This window comes from Macaca mulatta, chromosome 18, assembly GCF_049350105.2.
Source record: "Macaca mulatta isolate MMU2019108-1 chromosome 18, T2T-MMU8v2.0, whole genome shotgun sequence".
Taxonomy (NCBI): domain Eukaryota; kingdom Metazoa; phylum Chordata; class Mammalia; order Primates; family Cercopithecidae; genus Macaca; species Macaca mulatta.
In genome coordinates this window covers 18,865,007-18,887,569 of record NC_133423.1, presented here as the reverse complement: position 1 = coordinate 18,887,569, position 22,563 = coordinate 18,865,007, and the positions used below count along the sequence as shown (strand labels likewise).

General features: G+C 40.7%; 1 protein-coding gene across 6 annotated transcripts in view; it reads right to left on the bottom strand.

The window, feature by feature from the left end:
* Positions 1-16,787: 16,787 nt before the first annotated feature.
* Positions 16,788-22,563, bottom strand: part of PIGN (phosphatidylinositol glycan anchor biosynthesis class N) — a 158,679-nt gene continuing 152,903 nt past the window's right edge. For 5 of the 6 annotated variants that reach the window (XM_077975115.1, XM_077975116.1, XM_077975114.1 and 2 more), the window contains one exon: positions 16,788-18,159. In XM_077975115.1, the coding sequence (XP_077831241.1) occupies positions 18,036-18,159 (124 nt within the window). In that variant the 3' untranslated portion in view covers positions 16,788-18,035. The remainder of the gene's footprint in view (positions 18,160-22,563) is intronic. The other variant, XM_077975117.1, reaches the window with a different exon arrangement.

The window sequence follows — 22,563 nt, the reverse complement described above, 5'->3', positions numbered from 1 at the left end:
AGGATAAGGTTTTGGGTTTGCTTCCCAAGTAAGGAAGTTATCATCAGAGGAAGAAAGGGGAACAGTTTTCACTGATAGCAACACTACTACAATTCCTAAAAAGCAATTCAACGTGATTGTTCCTTGGAGCAGTAGATCAGTGCTGTTAACTCTCCATATGAAAAACAGCACAGATGTTGTACAGCTATTATGTAAAATGGTCCCAAGAGTCAAAGGCCATGGAAAGTTCTAGCACAACACAGACAGGGACAACCCACTGGACTGAGAACATGGAGGCCAGTGGGGCCTGGTGAGTCACTTCCATGTGCCTTCCACCTCTTTGTCTTCCTCCCATGGAGTCCTGTGCAGCCATACAGTTTTGAAGGGACAGGAAGGAGTGGGAGGAAGATGCTTTGGATGAAGAAGAAGGACTGTTCATCTTTTGATGACTTTAAACCACTTTTCATTTTTCTCTGTCTTTTGGATAAACTGATCAAGAGAACCGTTTGGATCTTCCCCTCTCTATTCTTTTTTCTCTTATTCCCACCAGCCTTTCTCACCACCTGCAAAGCCTGAGAAGCATATGACTGTAAGGTCAATGTAGGGCCTCTAACCATTTCAGCTTTCCTAATCCAACCTCATAGTTAAGACACAAGGGCTCAGGTAGATAAAGATAGAAAGGGGAGGGAAGGATGGTTGGGTAGATGGGTGCATGAAAGGACATTAAACTTCTTTCTTGGAGATATATTTGCATTGTCAACAGCCAGTTAAATTGGCTCAATCTGAAAATTTAAGGAGGAGGGGAAGAGGGTATTTAGTACTGGTGACCTCTATGCCCCAGGATATATTCAGATGTAAGGCCAGAACTTCCAATGGCCCCTCAGAAAAGCAACAACAAAAGTGGGGAGGTGGAGGGGAGAAGGGAGACTAGGAATAGAAACAGAGAGAGCAGAACAGAACTCTTAGCAGGAGAAGATACTGGCCTTTCATTAAACTTCATCTAATTCCTCGGCAGGAGTGACATGCATCTGCAGCTCACATCAAAGCATTCATTGCATTGGGTCAAACTCATAAAAGCAGATCCAGGACTCATCAACTTTGTTTCCATATTAGTAGCATCCTGAAGGAGCAGGTCTACCAGATAAACTAAGAGGACCCTTGAGTGAGCCTCTTGCCACACAAGCTCTCAAATACAGAGAAGACCCAGGGGATGGATAACAGGTCCTCCTCTCATTATTCTCCCCTCTCAGACTCCAGTGAGTTTGGCCAGCCTCCGAGACCCTGGAAGCATTTAGAACAGCAGCTCCAGCCATCAGACTGACATGAGATACGATCTTATAAGCCAGAATGTCAGTTAGCATTACATAAGACTCAGGGGCTTAACAAGCGAAATGCCACTCGAAGGCTTCACTCTGAGATGCAGAGAATGTTCTTGTGATGGTGTCAGGCCCTGTTGCAGAGGTCTGTGGTGGATCTCTTACACCAAATCTGGATCAGGACTCAGAGGACTTGCGTGCAGAGAGCCTGGGGAGAAATTCTCTTCTGCATCCTGGATCAGGTCATGGATACCACAGAATTACTGAGAATGAGGCACTTCTCAAGTAAGCCCCTGAGGGCAACAGTTAAAAGGACAACCGGGTTTATCATAAGCTTTCAACTTCCTGGTTTCAATTGGATCCAGACACATAAATACAAAAAAATATCAAAGGGAAAAGGAAAGTCACAGAGCTCTATACATGTCCAGAAAAATATGGCAGGAATGTTCCAGAAAAGCCAAACCATTAGCAATCTTGACATTAAAGAACTCTACCTTTAGGTTTATGTGCTGATATTTTTATCTTCACATTGTGCTGATATTTTTATATTCACATTTCGTGGTGAACTCTGATACTCAAACTTGTGGCCCAGTAAATTGCTGGTGCTATTATCTGCACTTTCAAAATAAGGGAAAAAAGATCATGATCTTTTTCATCACTGTGTAGCACTGCATGTGCCTTTGGGGATTTCTAAGTACTAGCTTATATATAACTCTTGCGGGGTACAGTGTCATGCACCTACCCAAGTGCTGAGGTGGGAGGATGGCTTGAGGATGGTCCTAGCTACTTGAGACTGAGGTGGAGGATGGCTTGAGCCCAGGAGCTTGAGTACAGCCTGGGGAACACAGTGAGACCCTGTCTCTAAATTAAATAAAATATATAACTCTTAAAAAGTGGACACATATTGGTGTGGTTTTGCTGTGTCTTCACCCAAATCTCACTTTGAATTGTAATAATCCCCATGTGTCAAGGGCAGGGCCAGGTGGAGATAACGGAATCATAGGGGTGGTTTCCCCCATGCTGTTCCAATGGGAATGAATAAGTCTCACAAGGTCTGATTATTTTATAAATGGCAGTTTCCCTGCACAAGCTCTCTTGCCTGCTGCCATGTAAGACATGGCTGCTCCTCTTCGCCTTCCACCATGATTGTGAGGCCTCCCCAGCCATGTGGAACTGTGAGTCAGTTAAAGTGCTTTCCTTTATAAATTACCCAGTCTTGGGTATGTCTTTATTAGCAGCATGAGAACAGACTAATATGCATATTTTATGCATATCTCATAAGCAAGACCGAGGAAACATCATGGAACAAATTTGTTTGAAACTATTTATGGGAACCCTTGGAATAAAAAGTAGGGATGAACCTTCTGAGTCCACTGAAATGGATTTCAGTAGATGGAAATTTCTTTGAAGGGAAATGAAAAGTTGAGTGATGCTCTGCCCCAAGGAAGAAGCACAGCTTTCCTAACATCTACACTGACTATCCCCAGATGCAGCCAAGGGGTCAAGGACCATCCTCCCCAAACATGCAGGCACAGCCCAGATTTTGCCTCAAAAATGAATATTCAAAAGAAACAGGGTAAATGATTTTTTGGGACCATTTTTTTCTTTTCTGTTTTCATGTTTCTATAACCTCTTATGGCGAGAATTTGAGTGATATATGTCAAAGTACTAATCAATCAGAAAAGTGAAAAATTTACCTCCCCAAATGTACTCATTCCCTGTGGCTGCCATAGCAAATTATCACAAATGGAGTCTCTTGACCAATGGAAATTTATTCTCTCACAGTTCCAAAGTCCTATATCTGGGTACCAGTAGAGTGCTGTTCCCTCTTAAGGCTCTTAGGGTGATCCTTCCTCGCCTCTTCCAGCTTCTGGTGGCTCCAGGCGTTCCTTTGCATGTGGCTGCATCACTCTCAGCTTCCAGCTTCACATGCCTAATCCTTCTTGTGACTTCTCTTCTGTTCCTTTTAAGGACATTTGCCATTGGATTTAAGGAACACCTGGATAATCAGGATGAGCTCATCTTAGCATCCTTCATTGTATCTGCAGTGACTCATTTTTTCCTAATAAGGTCACATTCACAGATTCTGGGTACTAGGATGGGGAAAGATCTTTTGGGGTGCCCATAATTCACACCACTACATTAAGTATACTGTGGACTTCCACGTCTTTACAAACTTCAGTTGCTTAAAAATAGACAACCAATATTTACTTCCATCCTTTAATGCCAATTAAAAGAAAAATGAGGAAAGCTCTTCATCTTTCTGCTTCACATGCCATCTGGAACACAGCTGGCATATGCCTCATAGGTGAATGTCAAGAATCTGGTGCAAGTGTGCCCCAAGCCAAATGCACGCACATAGTCAACTTCAAGAGCATGTTTTCCTAAGTATACTGTTCATACTTGATTATCTATATGCAATGAGAAAAGTCTAGCTTCCACACCACCTGGTTAGCTGCAGTGATTGCATTTTCAGAAGCAAAAATCTACAGATGCTCTTATGCTGATGACAAGACAAAATCTTTGGGAAAATGATCCATTTAAAATGTTTTTTAAAAAGTCTCATTGTTTACTAGCTGTGAGATCTTGGGCAAGTTATTTATAATTATCCAGTGTTTCAGTTTTCCCATCTGTAAAATAGTATAACAATACCCACCTCACAGGGTTCTTATAAGAATTAAATAGGTTAGTATTTGTAAAGCATTTAAAACAGTACCTAGCACATTGTAAGGACTACATAAGTGTTTATGAAAATTTTGTTAAAAGCCATGAGAAATCACGCTAAATGCTGAAGAGATACAAACACATTCAATGTATGCATATCAATTAAAGGTCTTGGTCTACTACCAAGAGATGCACACAAAAGTTTGATGCAGGCAAAAGTTTTTAGGATACAAATGGTTTGTAGAGTAACTGGGCAGGCTTAACAAATGGTTGGGACCAAGGGAAGCTGAGCCACAGAGGACATAGCCAAGGGGACCTGCAAAGAACATCATTGCAGGTTCCTTGGATGCCATAGCTAGTATCTGCCCTAGCTGGGCTGCCAAGAACCACTGTGTGGGGCCACCTTCATCTTCTATAGTGGAAGGCAGAGCACTGCATTTCCCCAAGACCCCTTTAATAGAGATCCACACAAATAATAAGGTAGAACGCTGACAATCAAAATAACACCTCCACAGTATGGCTTGTCTACATAAAATCACTGGATTTGTAAAGTTGGATTGAGATGAAAGCATACTGATAAGAGGCTCCCTCATACTAAACTGTATGAAATAAAAAAACTGTACCACTTCCTGGCTGTTTGACTTGGGTGAGTTAACCTGAATCTTAGTTTTCTTTGATAAATTTGACTGATAATAGATTATATCTGCTAATTCTTCTAAAGTGTTTAGTTCAGTGCCTTACACAAGCTGATGGCTCTTAAGCATGAACACCTACAAACGTGTGATCAATGGAATTAAATATTTTACTTCTGAATATAAATTGAGTTCTGTATTTCATTGTAGAACTATGCTTATTTGAACTCTTCCCTCAAGCCCCTTCTCAATTGCTGGCCTTCTCTGGCACATCAGTTTTCCTGAGCTTTCTCTCTCGGAGTCTCTGAGTACTTGTTGCATGTATTGCTCATAAGGCAAATATCACATGCTGCCTTTATTCACCAGCTGTATCATCTATACCCACACTTTAAGTATGCAGCGCACTGAGAAGCTAATGCTCTTATTCAGAGGTGAAGCCTGTAAACAAATTTAATACAATTTAATGTTTCAATCTAATTTAAGTCATAAGTGCAATGAGACCAAAAAACACGTCATGGGGCAGGCAGTATTATCACAGTATTACAGATGAGTCAGTTGAGACTCAGAAGGGTTGGCCTAAGGTCACACAACTAATAAGAAGCAGAGCCCAGATGGGTCTGTGAGATTCTAGAGCGCATAAATTATGCCTCCTAAATTGCATTATCAATTTCTTGAGGGCAAGAATTAGGTTGCATATGCCTTCATGTTTCCCTTATTACCTGGTAAAGTCTTGAAAGAGGCAGGGCTCTAGCTTTGAGGACCAATGGATAAAATGGCAAACATTTTAAAACCACACAACCCACTGGTGAATGGGTAGAAAGCCCATGTGTTCTTGTTTTGCTTTGTTTTCTGAATCTAATAAGTTTTTGCCCATATGAGTATAAATGTCTACATTAAAGTTTGCTCTATACTTAAAATCTGTTCAACTGTTTGTAATTAACTAACCAGTCAGTCAACAAAATGGTCAATAGAGGGTAGAAAAGAAAATCCATGCTAAGTTGTTTGAATTTTCAATAAAGTTAAGCAATGAAGTTAACAGAACTGCATATATTGTTATATGTTATGCATAAATATATAATCTGAAAAGAAAATTGATATGGTTTGGCTCTGTATCCCTACCCAAATCTCACTTTGAGTTGTAATAATCCCCACGTGTTGTGTAGGGACCTTGTGGGAGGTAATTGAATCATGGGGGTGGGTTTTTCCCATGCTGTTCTCATTATAGTGAATAAGTCTCACAAGATTTGGTGGTTTTGTAAAGAGTAGTTCTCCTGCATATGCTCTCTCTTGCCTGCCACCATGTAAGATGTGACTTGCTCCTCACTTGCCTTCCACCATGATTGTGAGGTCTCCCCAGTCATGTGGAACTGTGAGTCCATTAAACCTCTTTCCTTCATAAATTACCAGTCTCGGGTATGTCTTTATTAGCAGGATGAGAACGGACTAACACAGTAAATTGGTACCAGGTAGTGGGGTGTTTCTGTAAAGATACCCAAAAATGGTGGAAGTGACTTTGGAACTGGGTAACAGAGGTTGGAACAGTTTTAAAGAAAGTTCAGAAGAAGATAGAAAAATGTGGGAAAGTTTGGAACTTCCTAGAGACTTGTTGAATGGCTTTGACAAAATGCTGCTCATCTCAGATGGAGAGGAGGAACTTTTTGGGAACTGGAGTAAAGTCACTATTGCTATGCAAAGAGACTGGTAGCATTTTGCCCCTGTCCTAGAGATCTGTGGGACTTTGAACTAGAGAGAGATGATTTAGAGTATCTGAGGGAAGAAATTTCTAAGCAGCGAAGCATTCAAGAGGAAGCACAGCACAAAACTTTGGCAAATGTGCAGACTAATGATGCAACAGAAAACAAAAACCCATTTTCTAGGGAGAAATTCAAGCCAGCTGCAGAAATTTGCCTAAATAACAAGGAGCTGAATGTTAATCACCAAGGCAATGGGGAAAATGTATCCAGGGCATGCCAGATACCTTCATGGCAGTCCCTCCCATCACAGGCCTGGAGGCCTAGGGGGAAAAATGATTTCCTGAGCCAAGCCCAGGGTCCCCTTGCTGTGTACAGCCTAGAGACTTGGTGTCCTGCATCTCTGCCACTCCAGCTGTGGCTTAAAAGGGCCAATGTACAGGTTGGGCTGTGGCTTCAGAGGGTAGAAGCCTCAAGCCTTGGCAACTTCCACGTGGTGTTGAGCCTGCAGGTGCACAGAAGTCAATGATAGAAGTTTGGGAACCTCCACCTAGATTTTGGAGGATTTATGGAAACAATTGGATGTCTAGGCAGAAGTTTGCTGCAGGGGCAAAGCCCTTATAGAGAAACTCTGATAGGGAAGTGCGGAAGAGAAATGTGGGGTTGGAGCTCCCACACAGAGTCCCCACTGGTGTACTGCCTAGTGGAGCTGTAAGAGGGCCACTGTCCTCCAGACCCCAGAATGGTAGATCCACCAACAACTTGCACCGTGCACCTGAAAAAGTCGCAGACATTCAATGCCAGCTCATGAAAGCAGCCAGGACTGGGACCATACCCTGCAAAACCACAGGGGCGGAACTGCCCAAGGCCATGGGAGCCTAACTCTTGCATCAGTGTGACCTGGATGTGAGACATGGAGTCAAAGGAGATTATTGTGAAGCTTTAAAATTTAATTGCTATCTCTATGGATTTTAGACTTGCATGGGGCCTGTAGCTCCTTCGTTTTGGCCAACTTCTCCCATTTGAAATAGGTGTATTTACCCAATATCTGTACACCTATTGTATCTAGGAAGTAACTAACTTGCTTTTGATTTTACAGGCTCAAAGGCAGAAGGGACTTGCCTTGTCTCAGATGAGACTGTGGACTGTGGACTTTTGAGTCAATGCTGAAATGAGTTAAGACTTTGGGGGACTGTTGGAAAGGCATGATTGGTTTTGAAATATGAGGACATAAGATTTGGGAGGGGCCAGGGATGGAATGATATGGTTTGGCTCTGTGCCCCCACCCAAACCTCACCTTGAATATAATAATCCCGTGTCATGGGAGGGACCTTGTGCAAGGTAATTAAACCATGGTGTGGGGCGGGGGGTGGTTCCTGTGCTGTTCTCATGACAGTGAATAAATTTCATGAGATCTGATGGTTTTATAAAGGGGAGCTCCCCTGCACATGCTTTTTTTTGCCTGCCACCATGTAAGACATGACTTTGCTCCTCATTCGCCTTCTACCATGATTGTGAGGCCTCCCCAGCCATGTGGAACTGTAAGTCCATTAAATCTCTTTCCTTTTGTAAATTACCCAGTCTCCGGTATGTCTTTATCAGCAGAATGAGAATGAACTGATACAAAAATGCACCCCAAAGATAAGCAATAGCAAATTAATCTACTGATTTTTGTATAGTTATGTATAAAGTTCAACTAAGACCTTGAACCAATGCCTTGATTATGGCCATCTCTGAACAAAATAAATGTAACTCAATATCGTAATATTTAAATTCCCATAGCTGTGGAGTTCCCCTGGGAAACCAGACAGTTCAATCATGCTTCTTCAGAAGGCCTTATTTAAGAAACCTAACTTATTTTTAACAAGTACTTACATTTCTAATTTCACCAAGTATGTCAGGAACATAAAGATCATCAGATTTAGAGTGTTTAACCAAAAAAGGCTTTACTTTTCTCATGTATCCAGAAGCTGGAGGTGAGCTGTTCTAGGATGGTATGGTGAGTGGCTAAGGGATTTGACCACGGACTCAGTCATCTTCCATCTTCCAGCTAAGCCTTCCTTTCCAGGTAGTTTCATTTTCAAACGCATTATTCCTAGGTTGCAAAACTGCTCCACCTCCAGCGGCATGCCTACATTTCAGATACAGGAGGAGGAAAAGGCAACAGGCAAGAAGGAACATCAGCTGCATTGAGTTTTCCAGAAGCTCTACCTAGAGACTTCTGTGTGTACATAATTGGCAAGAGCTGCATTGCATTGGCATGCCTCATTGCAAGGGAGGATGAGTTTTTTTCTTTATTTTTTAAAATTGTTGTTGTTGTTTTTAAATCCCAGTATACTTCTTTTTTTTTTCTTTTAAGATTTCTGTAGAGACGTGCCCTCACTATGTTGCCCAGGCTGTCTTTGAACTCTTGGGCTGATGCAATCCTCTTGCCTCAGCCTCCTGAGTAGCTGGGACTATAGGTGTATGCCACCCTGCCTGGCTCTGGGAATATTTCTGATAAACAAATCAAGGTTCTGATGGTAAAAAAAAAAAAAAAAAAAAAAAGAGTAGATACTGGGTAGGTAACTAGAAATGCTTGCCACAAGTAAAACACATGTGAACCATGGATTATGTTGTTTTCCCTCTGGATATTTCAGTACTTGAATTTCCTACATAACAAATCATTTATGGAGCAAGGAAATGATGGGGAGATCCTAAACTAGGGGCCACAAAGCTGCCCACAGGGCTGGTTTCATTCTACTCATTCTCAATGGCTATATTATGCCGTTCTTTTTTGTCAACTGCTAGTTAGGACATTGCATTTCAGGAGCATATTACTGCCGTAGGCCCTGAAAGAATCCTTATCTTAGCAGATGCTAACTGGTATGTTAATTTGTCATCGAAAGTGCTTTTTGTCTGTGTCTGGCCACTCAGCATTTAACTGCCCATATCTTTCATTGCTGGTCTTCCTTGATCTGGGACATGTGAGGGATTTGAGGTGAACCAGCAGGTGCAAACGAAGCACTCAGTAAATATGATCTGCCAGTATCATTATTATTATCTCCTCAATTCCAGCACAAGGGCAGGGCTAATGTCTTATACTTTGTATCCCCACTCTGCTTCACTAGGAGAGGATATTGAATTATCTGCTGATTAATGCAATGGGTTACTTTAACTCATGCCACTGACCTACACATTACAGCTACTGCTGTCATCATCTATGTAATTCCACTCATGTGACCTAAGCAAAGGATAAACGTATTCTGTTTCCAAGTGCTATCCTCTGTGTGGACTATTTCTCTGGCATCCCCAAGGAAGCAGTTGTATACCCCTAAGGGAGTCTGGTGATTAAAAGTTTTAACTTTAGACTTAGACTGAATTAGCTCTGAGTTGACTAGCAAATCAACTTGCCAAATGGAGGACTCTGGGATATTCATTTAGTCTCTTGGAACTTCAGTTTTCTTATCTGGAAAATAAAGCTGACATCTACCTTTGTTGGTGTTGTATGGGCCATGGCCGGGCCTGTCCATATGAAAGCCCCTCAGTGGGCATGGGTGGAACAGCCCAGGGCCCCATCGTGCAGACAAAGCAGGGACGTAAAGGCCTAGTGAAGCTGGCCCTCCTGAGCAGCACAAGCACTGCCTCTTACGGTGATGTAAGTTGTTTGGGAATGCTGCCGTGGCTGTGAGCACCGAGGGCAGCGGGCCCATGCTCTGTGTTCCTATGCTCTACTGGGCATATCATTCTCCCTGGGCTTCTAAGAGCCCTAATCTTTGGTGGAGGTAAGCTGAGCTGGAGAGACCTTTGGGGGGAGGGCAAAACCACCTATATATTTTTCTCTCATTACTATCTTTCCAGTGTCTGTTGCTTTTGCTGACAAACCAAACTTGAGTAGAGCCCAAGACATCCTTCTTGACAGCCTGGAACCCAGACCAGGCTCACTGAGGTGTGGCCTAGCACAAGGGGTTGCAATAACTCAATTATGTGAGATCATGAATGTAAAGCCCCTGCCACAGGGCTTGGCATATGGCATGCTCTCCATAGGGATTATTTATGCTATTGTTGCTCCAGTAGCACCTATGAGAAAATTTGTATTTTGTTTTGGAGGAATGAACATGTGAGAGCTCTTTGCATTTCCTGGAGATAGAGGCTATACAAAGCTAAGATTTTTAACTCCTGTCTTTACTACATAATACCAAAACAGGGCAGGTAAACATTTTGTAGTATTAGGCATGAAAGTAGCACTGTGAATCGGAGGGATAAAGTCTGAACCAGTTTTCATGGAACTATTCTGCCCCCTCAATTCCAACTTAGCAGAAGGTAAAAACCAGGAACAAAAATAAACATTTTAAGTGGAGCTTTGGATTTCTCATAATCCACTGTGTTCTTAGAGATATGAGTGAATTCAATCCCCCTGCCTTTTTTTTTTTTTTTTTTTTTTTGAAGAGATTACTTATTGGAAGGTTACTAGAATATTTCACTTAATTAAACTTGGCCAAAAACAGCTCTGAAACTTTGCATCTTAGAAACTTTCTCTCAGTTCCAGCTTGAAAATCTTGCAAAGAACTTAGATTGGTCTGGTGTGGGTCAGATGTATACCCCTAAACTAGTCAAATGTGGTGAGAAGGGTCATAAAAAATTTTAGCTCCTGCCAGAAACAGAAGGTTAGCAGTGGAGGCACAGTTATCCCAAGAGGAAATGCTGAGCAAAGGCACAGCTGACCACTACACACTCATGTGAGATTTATGCTGAACATAATAATTGGCCGGGCACAGTGGCTCGTGCCTCTGATCCCAATACTTTGGGAGACCAAGGGCCAGACTGCATGAGCCCAGGAATTCAAGACCATCCTGGGCAACATGGCAGGACCCTGTCTCTACAAAAACAAAATATTTAAAAATTAGCCTGTGGTTCCCGCTATTCAGGAGGCTGAGATAAGAGGGTTGTTTGAACCCAGGAAGTCAAGGCAGCAGTGAGCCATCATTGTGCCACTGCACCCCAGCCTGTGTGACAGAGTGAGACCCTGTCTCAAACAAACAAACAAACAAACAAAAACATAATAATCACTACAATAATTGATGGAAAGTTATTCAGGAAGAAAAATTTTATACACATTGGGCTCTAACATGGCTCAGAGGGGGGTAACAGGAGTAAAAGAGCAGAGAGAAAACTAGGGAGAAATAACAAAAACAGAAAAAAGCCAGTGCACCACCCCTTCAATCCTCTGCTTCTCTGTTATTATACTTCTAATGCATTTATGTAAAATTATGTGTATAGAGTAGAAATTTTAAAAATATAAAATTACAATTACAATTTTAAATAATCTTGTTATTTTACAATAGTTTTATAGAAAATTTGCAAAATTTATACAGAGGGTTCCCACACACTCCCTCACCCAGTTTCTCTTATTATTAACACCTAATGATTACTAATTACTAATAACTACTAAGGCACAGTTTTCATAATTAATGAACCAGTATTGACATTTTATTAACTACAGTCCATACTTTATTCAGATTTCTTTAGTTTTCACCTAATGTCCTTTTCTGTTTCAGGGCCCATCCAGGGTGCCACATCCCATGTTTAGGGCCCCATCCAGGGTGCCGCACCCCATGTTTAGGGCCCCATCCAGGGTGCCGCACCCCATGTTTAGGGCCCCATCCAGGGTGCTGCATCCCATGCAGTGGTCATGTCTCTATAGGCTTCTTTGACAGTTTCTCAGCCTTTCCTTGTTTTTGACGACCTTGGTAGTTTTGAAGACTACTCACTGGGTATTGTGCCAAATGTTCCTATATTGAGATTTGTCTGTTCTTCTCATAATTAGACTGGGTTTGTGAGCACTGGGGAGGAAGTCCGTGTAGGTAAAGTGCCATTCTCATCATGTATCCAGGGTACACACTGTCAACTTATCACTGCTGATGTTCACATAGATCACCTAGCTGTGCTATGAGTAGTTTTTTATAAAATAAAACCAATCACAATAACATGAGAGATAGGACATGACAAGCAAACATGTAATCAGGCAAATCAGGATTTAATTGTATGGTTTCTAACTTTAAGAATATTACTTCTCATCAGCAAGGAAAGGAGCTTTTAAAATGTTGACTGACGACTCCTAGAAGTTCGAGTAATATTGAGATATTCGAAGTAAAAGTTGATGTCTGTAAGATTGACAATTACCTTTGTTGGTCCCTTCGTTAATCATATTCAAATTCACTGAACATTATCTACTTAAAGTAAAAACAACTTTAAAAAATTCACAGAATCACTGATGTTTGATGCAATTGGTATTTGATACCAAGCTAATTAAATTCTTGTGTAAAAAGAATGTATCTTTTCATGAGTTTACCCAAGAGTAATAATCATTTTAGATTTTAGTCCTTTGAGGCCAATTAAAGGAAATCTTGATAATTGATGTTTTCTTTTTCATGGTTTTTTAAAATAACAAAGCATTATAAAAATTTAACTACTAATCACCTTCTACAATGTCAAATCATAAGAAAACAAGTTGAAAGTTGGTGCAAATTTATTTTTCAGGTAAAAGATGTAAAACATAAGGTATGAAGGTTTAGTCTAAACTCCAACAGGGCTGGACAATGAGCCGTGATGAACCAAATGCTATCTGGTACCACTGGCCTTTCCCACATGAAAGACTAAATGATGACAGGTGTAATATATACAGAGGCAGGAAAAATTGCAGGAAATTGTAAAGTTTTCCCACATTAAGGGTTAAAGTAAAAATGGTATTTCAGTTCTCAGGAAAAAAAAAATCAATCAAGCATACAACACCCTATTTTCAAAACTATGACAAATTGAGCTTTCAGTGCAAAATTATATGGAGATATTTCTTTTTGAGGCAGAGTCTCACTTTGTCACCCAGGCAGTGGCACGATTTCAGCTCATGCCACCTCCCAGGTTCAAGTAATTATCGTGCCTCAGGCTCCTGAGTAGCAAAGATTACAGGAGATCTGCCACCCCGCTGGGGTGGGTGTGTGTGTGTATGTGTGTATTTAGTAGAGATGGGGTTTTGCCATCTTGGCCAGACTCTGTGTGTGTGTGTGTGTGTGTGTGTATGTGTGTGTGTGTGTGTGTGTGTGTGTGTGTGTGTTAGTAGAGATGGGGTTTTGCCATCTTGGCCAGACTCTGTGTGTGTGTGTGTGTGTGTGTGTGTGTGTGTTAGTAGAGATGGGGTTTTGCCATCTTGGCGAGACTGTGTGTGTGTGTGTGTGTGTGTGTGTGTATGTGTGTATTTAGTAGAGATGGGGTTTTGCCATCTTGGCCAGACTCTGTGTGTGTGTGTGTGTGTGTGTATGTGTGTGTGTGTGTGTGTGTGTGTGTGTGTGTTAGTAGAGATGGGGTTTTGCCATCTTGGCCAGACTCTGTGTGTGTGTGTGTGTGTGTGTGTGTGTGTGTGTTAGTAGAGATGGGGTTTTGCCATCTTGGCGAGACTGTGTGTGTGTGTGTGTGTGTGTGTGTGTGTTAGTAGAGATGGGGTTTTGCCATCTTGGCCAGACTCTCTGTGTGTGTGTGTGTGTGTGTGTGTGTGTGTGTGTGTGTGTTAGTAGAGATGGGGTTTTGCCATCTTGGCCAGACTCTGTGTGTGTGTGTGTGTGTGTGTGTGTGTGTGTGTGTATTTTTAGTAGAGATGGGGTTTTGCCATCTTGGCCAGACTGGTCTCGAACTCCTGACCTCAAGTGATCCACCCACCTCGGCCTCCCAAAATGCTGGAATTACAGGGGTGAGCCACCGAGCCCAGCTTTGGCAACATTTCTTACGCTTGCCAATCAGGAGGAAAACTCTGAGATAGGGTCTGCTGTTAAGCAAGTGGAAACTTTTGGCATAATGCCATCTTCCTCCCTTCACAATGTACATCACAAGTTAAATTCCCTTAGAACTAACGTAAATACACCTATGTAAGGTAGTTTGACTAGATGTTTCTCAAATATATTTAATTAAGAAACTCTTTTCGCTGGGTGAGGTGCTCACGCCTATGATCCCAGCACTTTGGGAGGCCAAAGCGGGTGAACTGCTTGAGGTCAGCAGCTCAAGACGAGCCTGACCAACACGGTGAGACCTTGTCACTATTAAAAATATGAAAATTAGCCAGACGTGGTGGCGGGCACCTGTAATCCCAGCTACTCAGGAGGCTGAGGCAGGAGAATCGCTTGAACCAAGGAGGCGGAGGTTGCAGGGAGCCAACATTGCACCATTGCATTCCAGCCTTGGTGATAGAGCCAGAGTCTGTCTCAAAAAAAAGAAAAGAAAAAAGAAACTATTTTTATTATGACATTTATTTGTATTACAAGGAACCAATGTTCTAAGGGACAAACTCTGAGAAATGCTGAGTGGCAAATAAATGCTGCAATTCTGAAGGTAGAAAGTTGAGCAATAGCTGTAATCCATTTTAAGTGTACCCAAGGAAATGAATAAGAGACACATCTCAAAGTTTCTTTTTGTTTCTTTATAGAATGAATATTAAGTACTTTTCATGAGTTTACCCAAGAGTAATAATAATTCTAGATTTTAGCCCTGTGAGGCCAATTAAAGATAATTTTGATTATTAATGTTTCCTTTTCTTTTTTTAAAATAACAAAGCATTATAAAGAAATCTCAGTCTTAAAAAAAAAAAATGCTGCTGCCTGGAAAACATAGTGAAACCCTGTCTCCATCACACAAATATTTAAAAATTAGCTAGGTGTGGGGGCGTGTGCCTGTGGTCTCAGCTACTCAGGAGGCTGAGGTGGCAGGATCACTTGAGCCCAGGAGGCAGAGGTTGCAGTGAGCCGAGATGGTGCCACTGCATTCTAGCCTGAGCAAGAATGAGACCCTGTCTCAAAACAAAAACGAAAAAACAAAACAAAACACCATGCTGATACAGAAATGGGAAAATGCTACAAAGATATTGCCATAGTACTGAAAGCACACAGCATAACAATCATTAATGCTTTGAAGCATTTTAAAAACAGTAAGGGGAATGTCAACATAAAAAAGAACAACTATGAAAAGGAGAGAAATGGTCAAGTTATCTCTGGTCTCTTAAAATAAGGAGTTCTCAGAACTGGTCTGAAGGGAGTCTTCTCCAAATGACAGAGTTGATTTCGCTCCATTCTCTTCAGCCCCCTGACATGCTGGCATCCAGTGTGAATATGGGAGCTCACCAGGTTCTCTCAAGGACAGGGGGGCCCTGCAACAGCTACGCCTGTCCTAGAGACCATGCCCATGCAATCGCCTTCACTCCCTCCAGGCCAGCTTCATCAGAAATCATGTTTTTAACGGTACAGTTATATGTCAAAAAGGAGAAAAGGAGCCCCTAGTCCACCAAAACAAGTGTATAAAGGTGGCAGGAGGGGAGGAGGGTTGACACTGATGTTCTTAATATCTGAGTTGGCTGAAATTTGTAATAAGTTTTTCATAAGAAACCATATTATAACAGATGAAGAGGTTTTCTAATTCAGCTCTATCATTAACAAATAATTTTAAAGACAATACTATGAACATATACAACCATTTATAACATTACTTTCTTAAAAAACAAAAAAGCATTTTGTATTCTAAATACTGTACACTAAGTATAATAATTAACATATTGGGAAATGACAGACAAGCTGCCATGGTTTCCTAAAGCCTTAGGATTCCCTCTAAGATTTATTCATGGGCCCTCTAAGATTATAACATGGCCTTTTTTGGTTCAATATATTCACAACTTGTTCTGCCCATTTTAATTCTTATAACAATTCCTAATTTAAACATTGTTAATCAGCAAATGTCCTAAGTTTTGATTCAGAAATCTATGGCATAGGTAGAACGAAAAAATTAATACCTTAAACAGAAATACTTTTTCCCTAACTCTTGTTTCTTTTTTCTCTGTTTTTCGATATAAAAATATACATTTCAAAACATTTAAAGATATCTGAGAAACTGCAACAGAAAAGGCCTGTTCCCATGTGAGTCGGAAGGGGCCAGTTACGGTGCGGCAGGGTGAGCCTGTGGCCGCAGGCGCACAACACAAACTCTGTGATACTGTCAGAAGGAAGTTAACCTATTCTACAGACTCACACTGACCTGAAAGGACAAAATTAAGAAAAAGACATGCCTCGAAGAGCAAAATAAAGAAAGATAAAAAATCCTGAGCACCTTTTACAATGTTGTAATAAAATACTTATTAATTTCTCTGTATAAAAATTTGGGAAAAGATAAAAGGCAAAACTACACATAGAAAGAGGTCAATGATAAGTGTTTATACAGTTTTCTCTGATGTGTGGAAAAAAACTGATAAAAAAATCCTTTGAGGTAATACGAAAGTTCATGGTTCTCATTCCATCAACATCACTGTTTGCTACCATAGCTTCTTAGCTGTCCAGCTAGATTTTATGCTATGAGCTGATGCATGAGATTTCATAAAACATTAATACCTCTTTTTTATACTGTAATTCTTTCACTGGTATACCATAAAGTAGTATTACAAATAAATTATAACTATATTTCATCATAAATCGAAATTAGGAAAGTACACTTCGCCAAACTGATTTCTGACTCTTTTAAATTGTATTTATTCACTCCCCGCCAATTTGAAAAATCTAGTAAATTACAGAGGGCTTCCTAGTCATTAACGTGAATTAGTAATGCTATAACTTAATTCAAAAGCAATTACTTCTTAAAAATAGTGCACATACCAGGAAAGCTTAGCATCAGCCAAAAGCTACTGGCATACCACAGGCAAAAGGCCAACTCCACAGGGATACGTAAAGGTCATTTTATGGACAATCCATATAAAAACTGCTCTCAAGATATTTTGCCCATTAGAATTTGTTTACAAACGGAAATCTAATTTGATGATTTTAGGCCTTTGGGCTAGAATCTCACAACCAGAAAGAATAACACCTCTAATATGAATTCTTATGATATTGTCAGAAAGTTAAACCATTGAATTTTAAACTCCTGTTAAAATAATAGATGACAGTAAAAATAAATTCAAAGGGAAAGAAATAATACATGAAAAAGCTATGGGGTAACAAATGTTGAGCCTACAATTAAAAACTATTTATTTTAAATGTTTTCCTATGTATAAGACAGAAATACCAAACACTTTCTACTTTTGTATTGTCAGAAATTCCATGAAAATCCAGAAATGAAAAAAAAAACAAAAAGTGAAGAATAGACATGCATCTAGCTGGTTGACTGTGAAAACCTGAGAAATAGCACTAAAAAGGATAAGATAGTATTATTGCATACTAAAGAAATATGACAAATACCTGCAAACACTTTTTCTATTGAAGCTTTTGAAATAATACACCCTGATTGTCCAACAAAACCAGCGCTGAAAGCTGATAAATATTGACGGTGGCACCTGGTGATTTCCTTTCAGCTCAGCCACGGCAATGATTCTGGATGCCATCAGCACTGCCCCCACAGGGGGCATGTGCTCTCCTCTGGGTATGCGGGAAGCTGTGCGGTTGGGGACCAGATTACTGCAGGTGTTCTCAACATCACTGGGAAGAGCTGCCAGCCAAAGGAGAAAAATGAAAATGGAGAATGCTTTCCTATGCTTTTCCACAGATATAATCACTATTTCATGCCTGCAAAATCTAGGAAAAAAAGAAAAGAAGCTCCTTTGTTCCAGATAACCTGTCAATTCGGAATTCCAAACACCATTTTCCCTACAGGAGTAGAATATACTATATATCCATATCCATCTTCTTATTGAGTCCTTGATGAGATTTTAGTTTAAAAGGAGAATCAGGATCCAGATGCTGAATGGTGCTTCAGCAACTTCACATGAAGTGACTTTTGGGTTTGCCACATAGTCTGAGTTTCTTTGTTGTAAGCAGCTGGGCCAGGCCATTGAGGAACACCAAAAAGATGGTCATGGACATGACAATCACGTAGTGGCTGATGCTGCAAAAGGAGAAAAAGATGTTATAGGCAGAGAGAACACAGGTGAGGAAAAGCATGAGATTCCTCTGAATGGTTTTAAATGGACGGATGAAAATCTCCTCTTTCAGGAGCTGGAGTAGGTGTTCCTTCCCCTATTTCTCCTGCTAAGTACAGCTGTCCATTGGTTTCTGGTTCCAGGACCTTCAAGTACAGCTGTCCGTGGACTGGTTCCAGGACCTTCCATGAATACACAGATCTTCGAATGCTCAAATCCCTGACATAAAATGGTGTTGTATTTGCAAATAAGCTATGCACATCCTCCTTTATACTTTAGACCAGGGGTCCCCAACCAGGCAGTGGACTGGTACCAGTCTGTGGCCTGTGAGGAACTGGCTGCAAAGCAGGAGGTGAGTGCTGGACCAGTGAGCATTACTGCCTGAGCTCTGCCTCCTGTCAGATCAGCGGCAGCATTAGATTCTCAGAGGAGCACGAACCCTATTGTGAACTGTGCTTGCAAGGGATCTAGGTTGTGCACTCCTTATGAGAATCTAATGAGTGCCTGATAATCTGAGGTGGAACAGTTTCATCCCGAAATCATCCCTCACCCCCGCATACACAGCGGCGTGTGGAAAAACTGTCTTCCATGAAACCATTCCCTGGTGCCAAAAAGGTTGGGGACTGCTTCTTTAGATCATCTCTAGATTACCTACAAAACCTAACACAATGTAAATGCCATGTATGTAGTTGTTACACTGTATTGCTTAGAGAATAATGGCAAGAATAGAAAGTCTGTACATGTTCACTACAGATGCAATTTAAAAAATATTTTCAGTCCATAGCTGGCTGAAGCCATGATGTGGAAGCCAAGGATACAGAGGGATGACTACACAACTAAAATGTCGGACACTATAAACAAACATTGGACAACTCCAGGCGGTGGAAAGAGGGCAGACTGGTCAGTGATCTTGGGTCCCAAAGAATTCCCTGAATTTTCTTTTGCAGGAAGCACCAGCAACCTAGAAATGCCAATGGGCATAGACCCCCCAAAAATCCCCAAAAAACAATAATACCACCACCACAAGAGCCTATTCTCTCTAGCTAAGGGACAGACAAGGAAAGGAGCAGTCCTGAAAGACAGAAAATGTTTAGATAGTAACTGATCTACTTCAGCCAAACACCACAGAAGAAACGTGGCTCCACCCCTACCTATTCCAGCACAGGCTGAGTGGGGAGCCCAGACTTCCATCCTCACCAGGCTATAATGGGGCACTCTAATTCCCCACCTGTGCCCTCCCCTCCACTGTCATGGTGTCAAGGAAGGCTGAGGAGGGAAACTGGTACTTTCATCCATACCTGGCGGATGTCAGTGGACATCACGTGGGAAGCCTAGACTTCCACCTCCATGAAGCAGTAATGAGGTCCCTCCCCCTCTTCAATGGGGTCATGTCAGGCCTAGTGGAGAGCCAGGAATTCCATCTCCACTCAGAGGCAGAAAGGCCATTCTTCTCCTGACCATGTTATTAGTGGAGGTCGCATGGGAGGCAAAGAGGACCTCTATCCTTCCCAGCCATGAAGGCAGTAGTGGAGGCCTCGCAGGGAGCTGTAATGCTGGTCCCTGGCAGGCAGCAGTAAGCAGCTCCCTCTCGGGTGCCAATGGAGGCTGCATGGGGACCTGGATTTCTAACCTCATCAGGCACAAATGAGGCAGTGTTTCCTCTTCCCCTGCCATAGTAGTGTCAGAAGCCAGTTAAAACAGAAGGTTTAAATAAGACTGAGAATCTCATAAGCAAATATTCAAAATGTCTAGGTTACAAGAGAAAATCATTCACCACATCAAGAACCAGGAAGACCTCAAGTAGAATGAAAAAAGACAATAAATAGATATCAAAACCTAAATAACAGAGCTATTAGAATTATCTGGCAAACATTTTAAAGTGGTCATTATAAAAATACTTTAATGAGCAATTACATACATACTAGAAACAAACAAACAAACAAAAAACAGAAAATCTGAGCTAAGAAACAGAAATTCTCACAAAGAAACAGAAGATGTAAACAAGAAGCAAATAAAAAAGTCTAGAACTAAAAATGCAATAACCAAAATAAAAACTTCTGTGGAAGTGCTCAACAGCAGAACTGAGGGGACACAGGAAAGGATCCGTGAACCTGAGGATAAAACAACAGAATTTACCCAGCTTGAAAAACAAAAATAGACTTAAAAAAAATAAAATAAAACAGAGTCTCAGGGACCTGTGGACTGTGACAAAAGATCTAACATTTGTGTCACTGGAGTTCTAGAAGGAAAAGAAAAAGAGGCTAAAAGAGTACTCACAGGAATAGTGGCTGAAAAGCTTCCAAATGTGGCAAAAGACATAAATCTTACAGAAGCTAAGCAAACCTCAAATAAGGTAAACTCAAAGCAATCTACACAAAGACACATCAAATTACTAAAAACCAAAAAAAAAGAAAAGAATTGGAAAGCAGTGAGAAATGACACCTTGCCTACAGGTAAAAAACAATTTGAATAGCAGATTTCTCATCAGAAAATATGGAAATGACCAGAAAATGGTGCAACATTTTTCAAGTGTTGAAAGAAAAATAACTGTCAACCCAGAATCCAGTAAAACTATCCCACGGAAATAAAGGAGAAATCAGAATTCATAGATGAAAAAAAAAAAAGCCTAAATGAATTTATTGCCTGAAGACCTAATCTAAAAGAATGTCTGAAGGAAGTTTTCTAAACAGAAATAAAACAATAAAAGAAGTAATCTGCTAAAATCATGAAGGAAGAAGAACTCAGTAAGTAAAAATCTGGGTAAAGAGTTTTCCGTGTCCTCTAAAGTTTTTAAAATTATATTTGATAGCTGATACAAAAATTCTAATGCTGTCTGATGTGGTTTCAAATGTGTGTAGAGGAAATATTTAAGACAATTATATTGCAAGCAGGGGAAGGCAACGGGATGTAGAAGGAGGTAGGGTTTCTATACATTACTTAAACTGGTAAAATGACATCACCAGTAGACTGGGATTAGCTACATATATATAATACCTAGAGCAACCATTTAAAAAGCCATGTAGGCTGGGCATGGTGGCTCACGCCTGTAATCCCAGCACTTTGGGAGGCCGAGGCGGGTGGATCACAAGGTCAGGAGATCAAGACCATCCTGGCTAACATGGTGAAACTCTGTCTCTACTAAAAATACAAAAACAAAATTAGCCAGGCATGGGGGCAGGTGCCTGTAGTCCCAGCTACTCAGGAGTCTGAGGCAGGAGAATGGCATGAACCCGGGAGGCTGATACTGCAGTGAGCTGAGATCACGACAGTGCACTCCAGCCGGGGCGACAGAGCGAGACTCCGTCTCCAAAAAAAAAAAAAAAAAAAAAAAAAAGCCATACAAAGAGATACACTAATAACACCACAGAAAAGTAAAAAATAATTCTATAAAATGTTCAAGTAATATACTGGATAGCAGGAAACACAAAACACTGAGAACAAACAGAAAATAAAAAAATAAAATGACAGACTTAAGCCCTAACATATCAATAACTACATTAAATGTGAATAGTCTAAATACACCAACTAAAAAACAGAGATTGGTAGAAGAGAATAAAAAACATGACCAATGACCAAACCACATGCTGTCTAAAAGATACTTCAAGTATGGAGGAAACATCATGCAAACATTTATTCTAAAAAAGCAGGAGTGGCTATATTAATATCAGATAAAATAGACTTCAGAGGAAACAGACTTCAGAGCAAATATACCCTTTCTCAAAAACTGATAGAAAAACAACACTGAAAATCAGCAAGGATACAGAAGAACTCAACACTATCAAACAACAGGATTTAACTCACAGTGATAAAACACTCCACCCAACAAGAGCACAGTACATGCTCTTTTCAAGTGCCCATACACACCAAGATAGACCATATTCTGGGCCATAAAACAAACCTCAGCAAGTTTAAAAGAACTGAAATCACACAGAGTGTGATTTCTCTGACCACAATGGAATCCAACTAGAAATCAACAATAGATAACAGAAATATTACCAAACACTCAGAAACTAAAAAACACAACTGTATAATAATCCATGGGTCAAAGATGAAGTTTCAAGAGAAATAAAAAAACAGATTGAATGTAATGAAAATAAAAAACCAACACATCACAGTTGATGGGACACAGCTAAAGCAAGCACAGACAGGGAAACAGACCCATGCAAATCTGCACCCCATGCCCCCAAAAAAGTGTAAACCATACACCTGGTATCACCACAGCCTATCAGTGTGAGTCTCACACCATCTACAAAAAGTAACTAAAATGGATCATGGACTTAAAAGTAAAATGTAAAAATATCAACATTTTAGAAAAAAAATCTTTGGGATCTGGAGCTAGCCAAAGAGCTCTTAGTCTTAATACAAAAAGC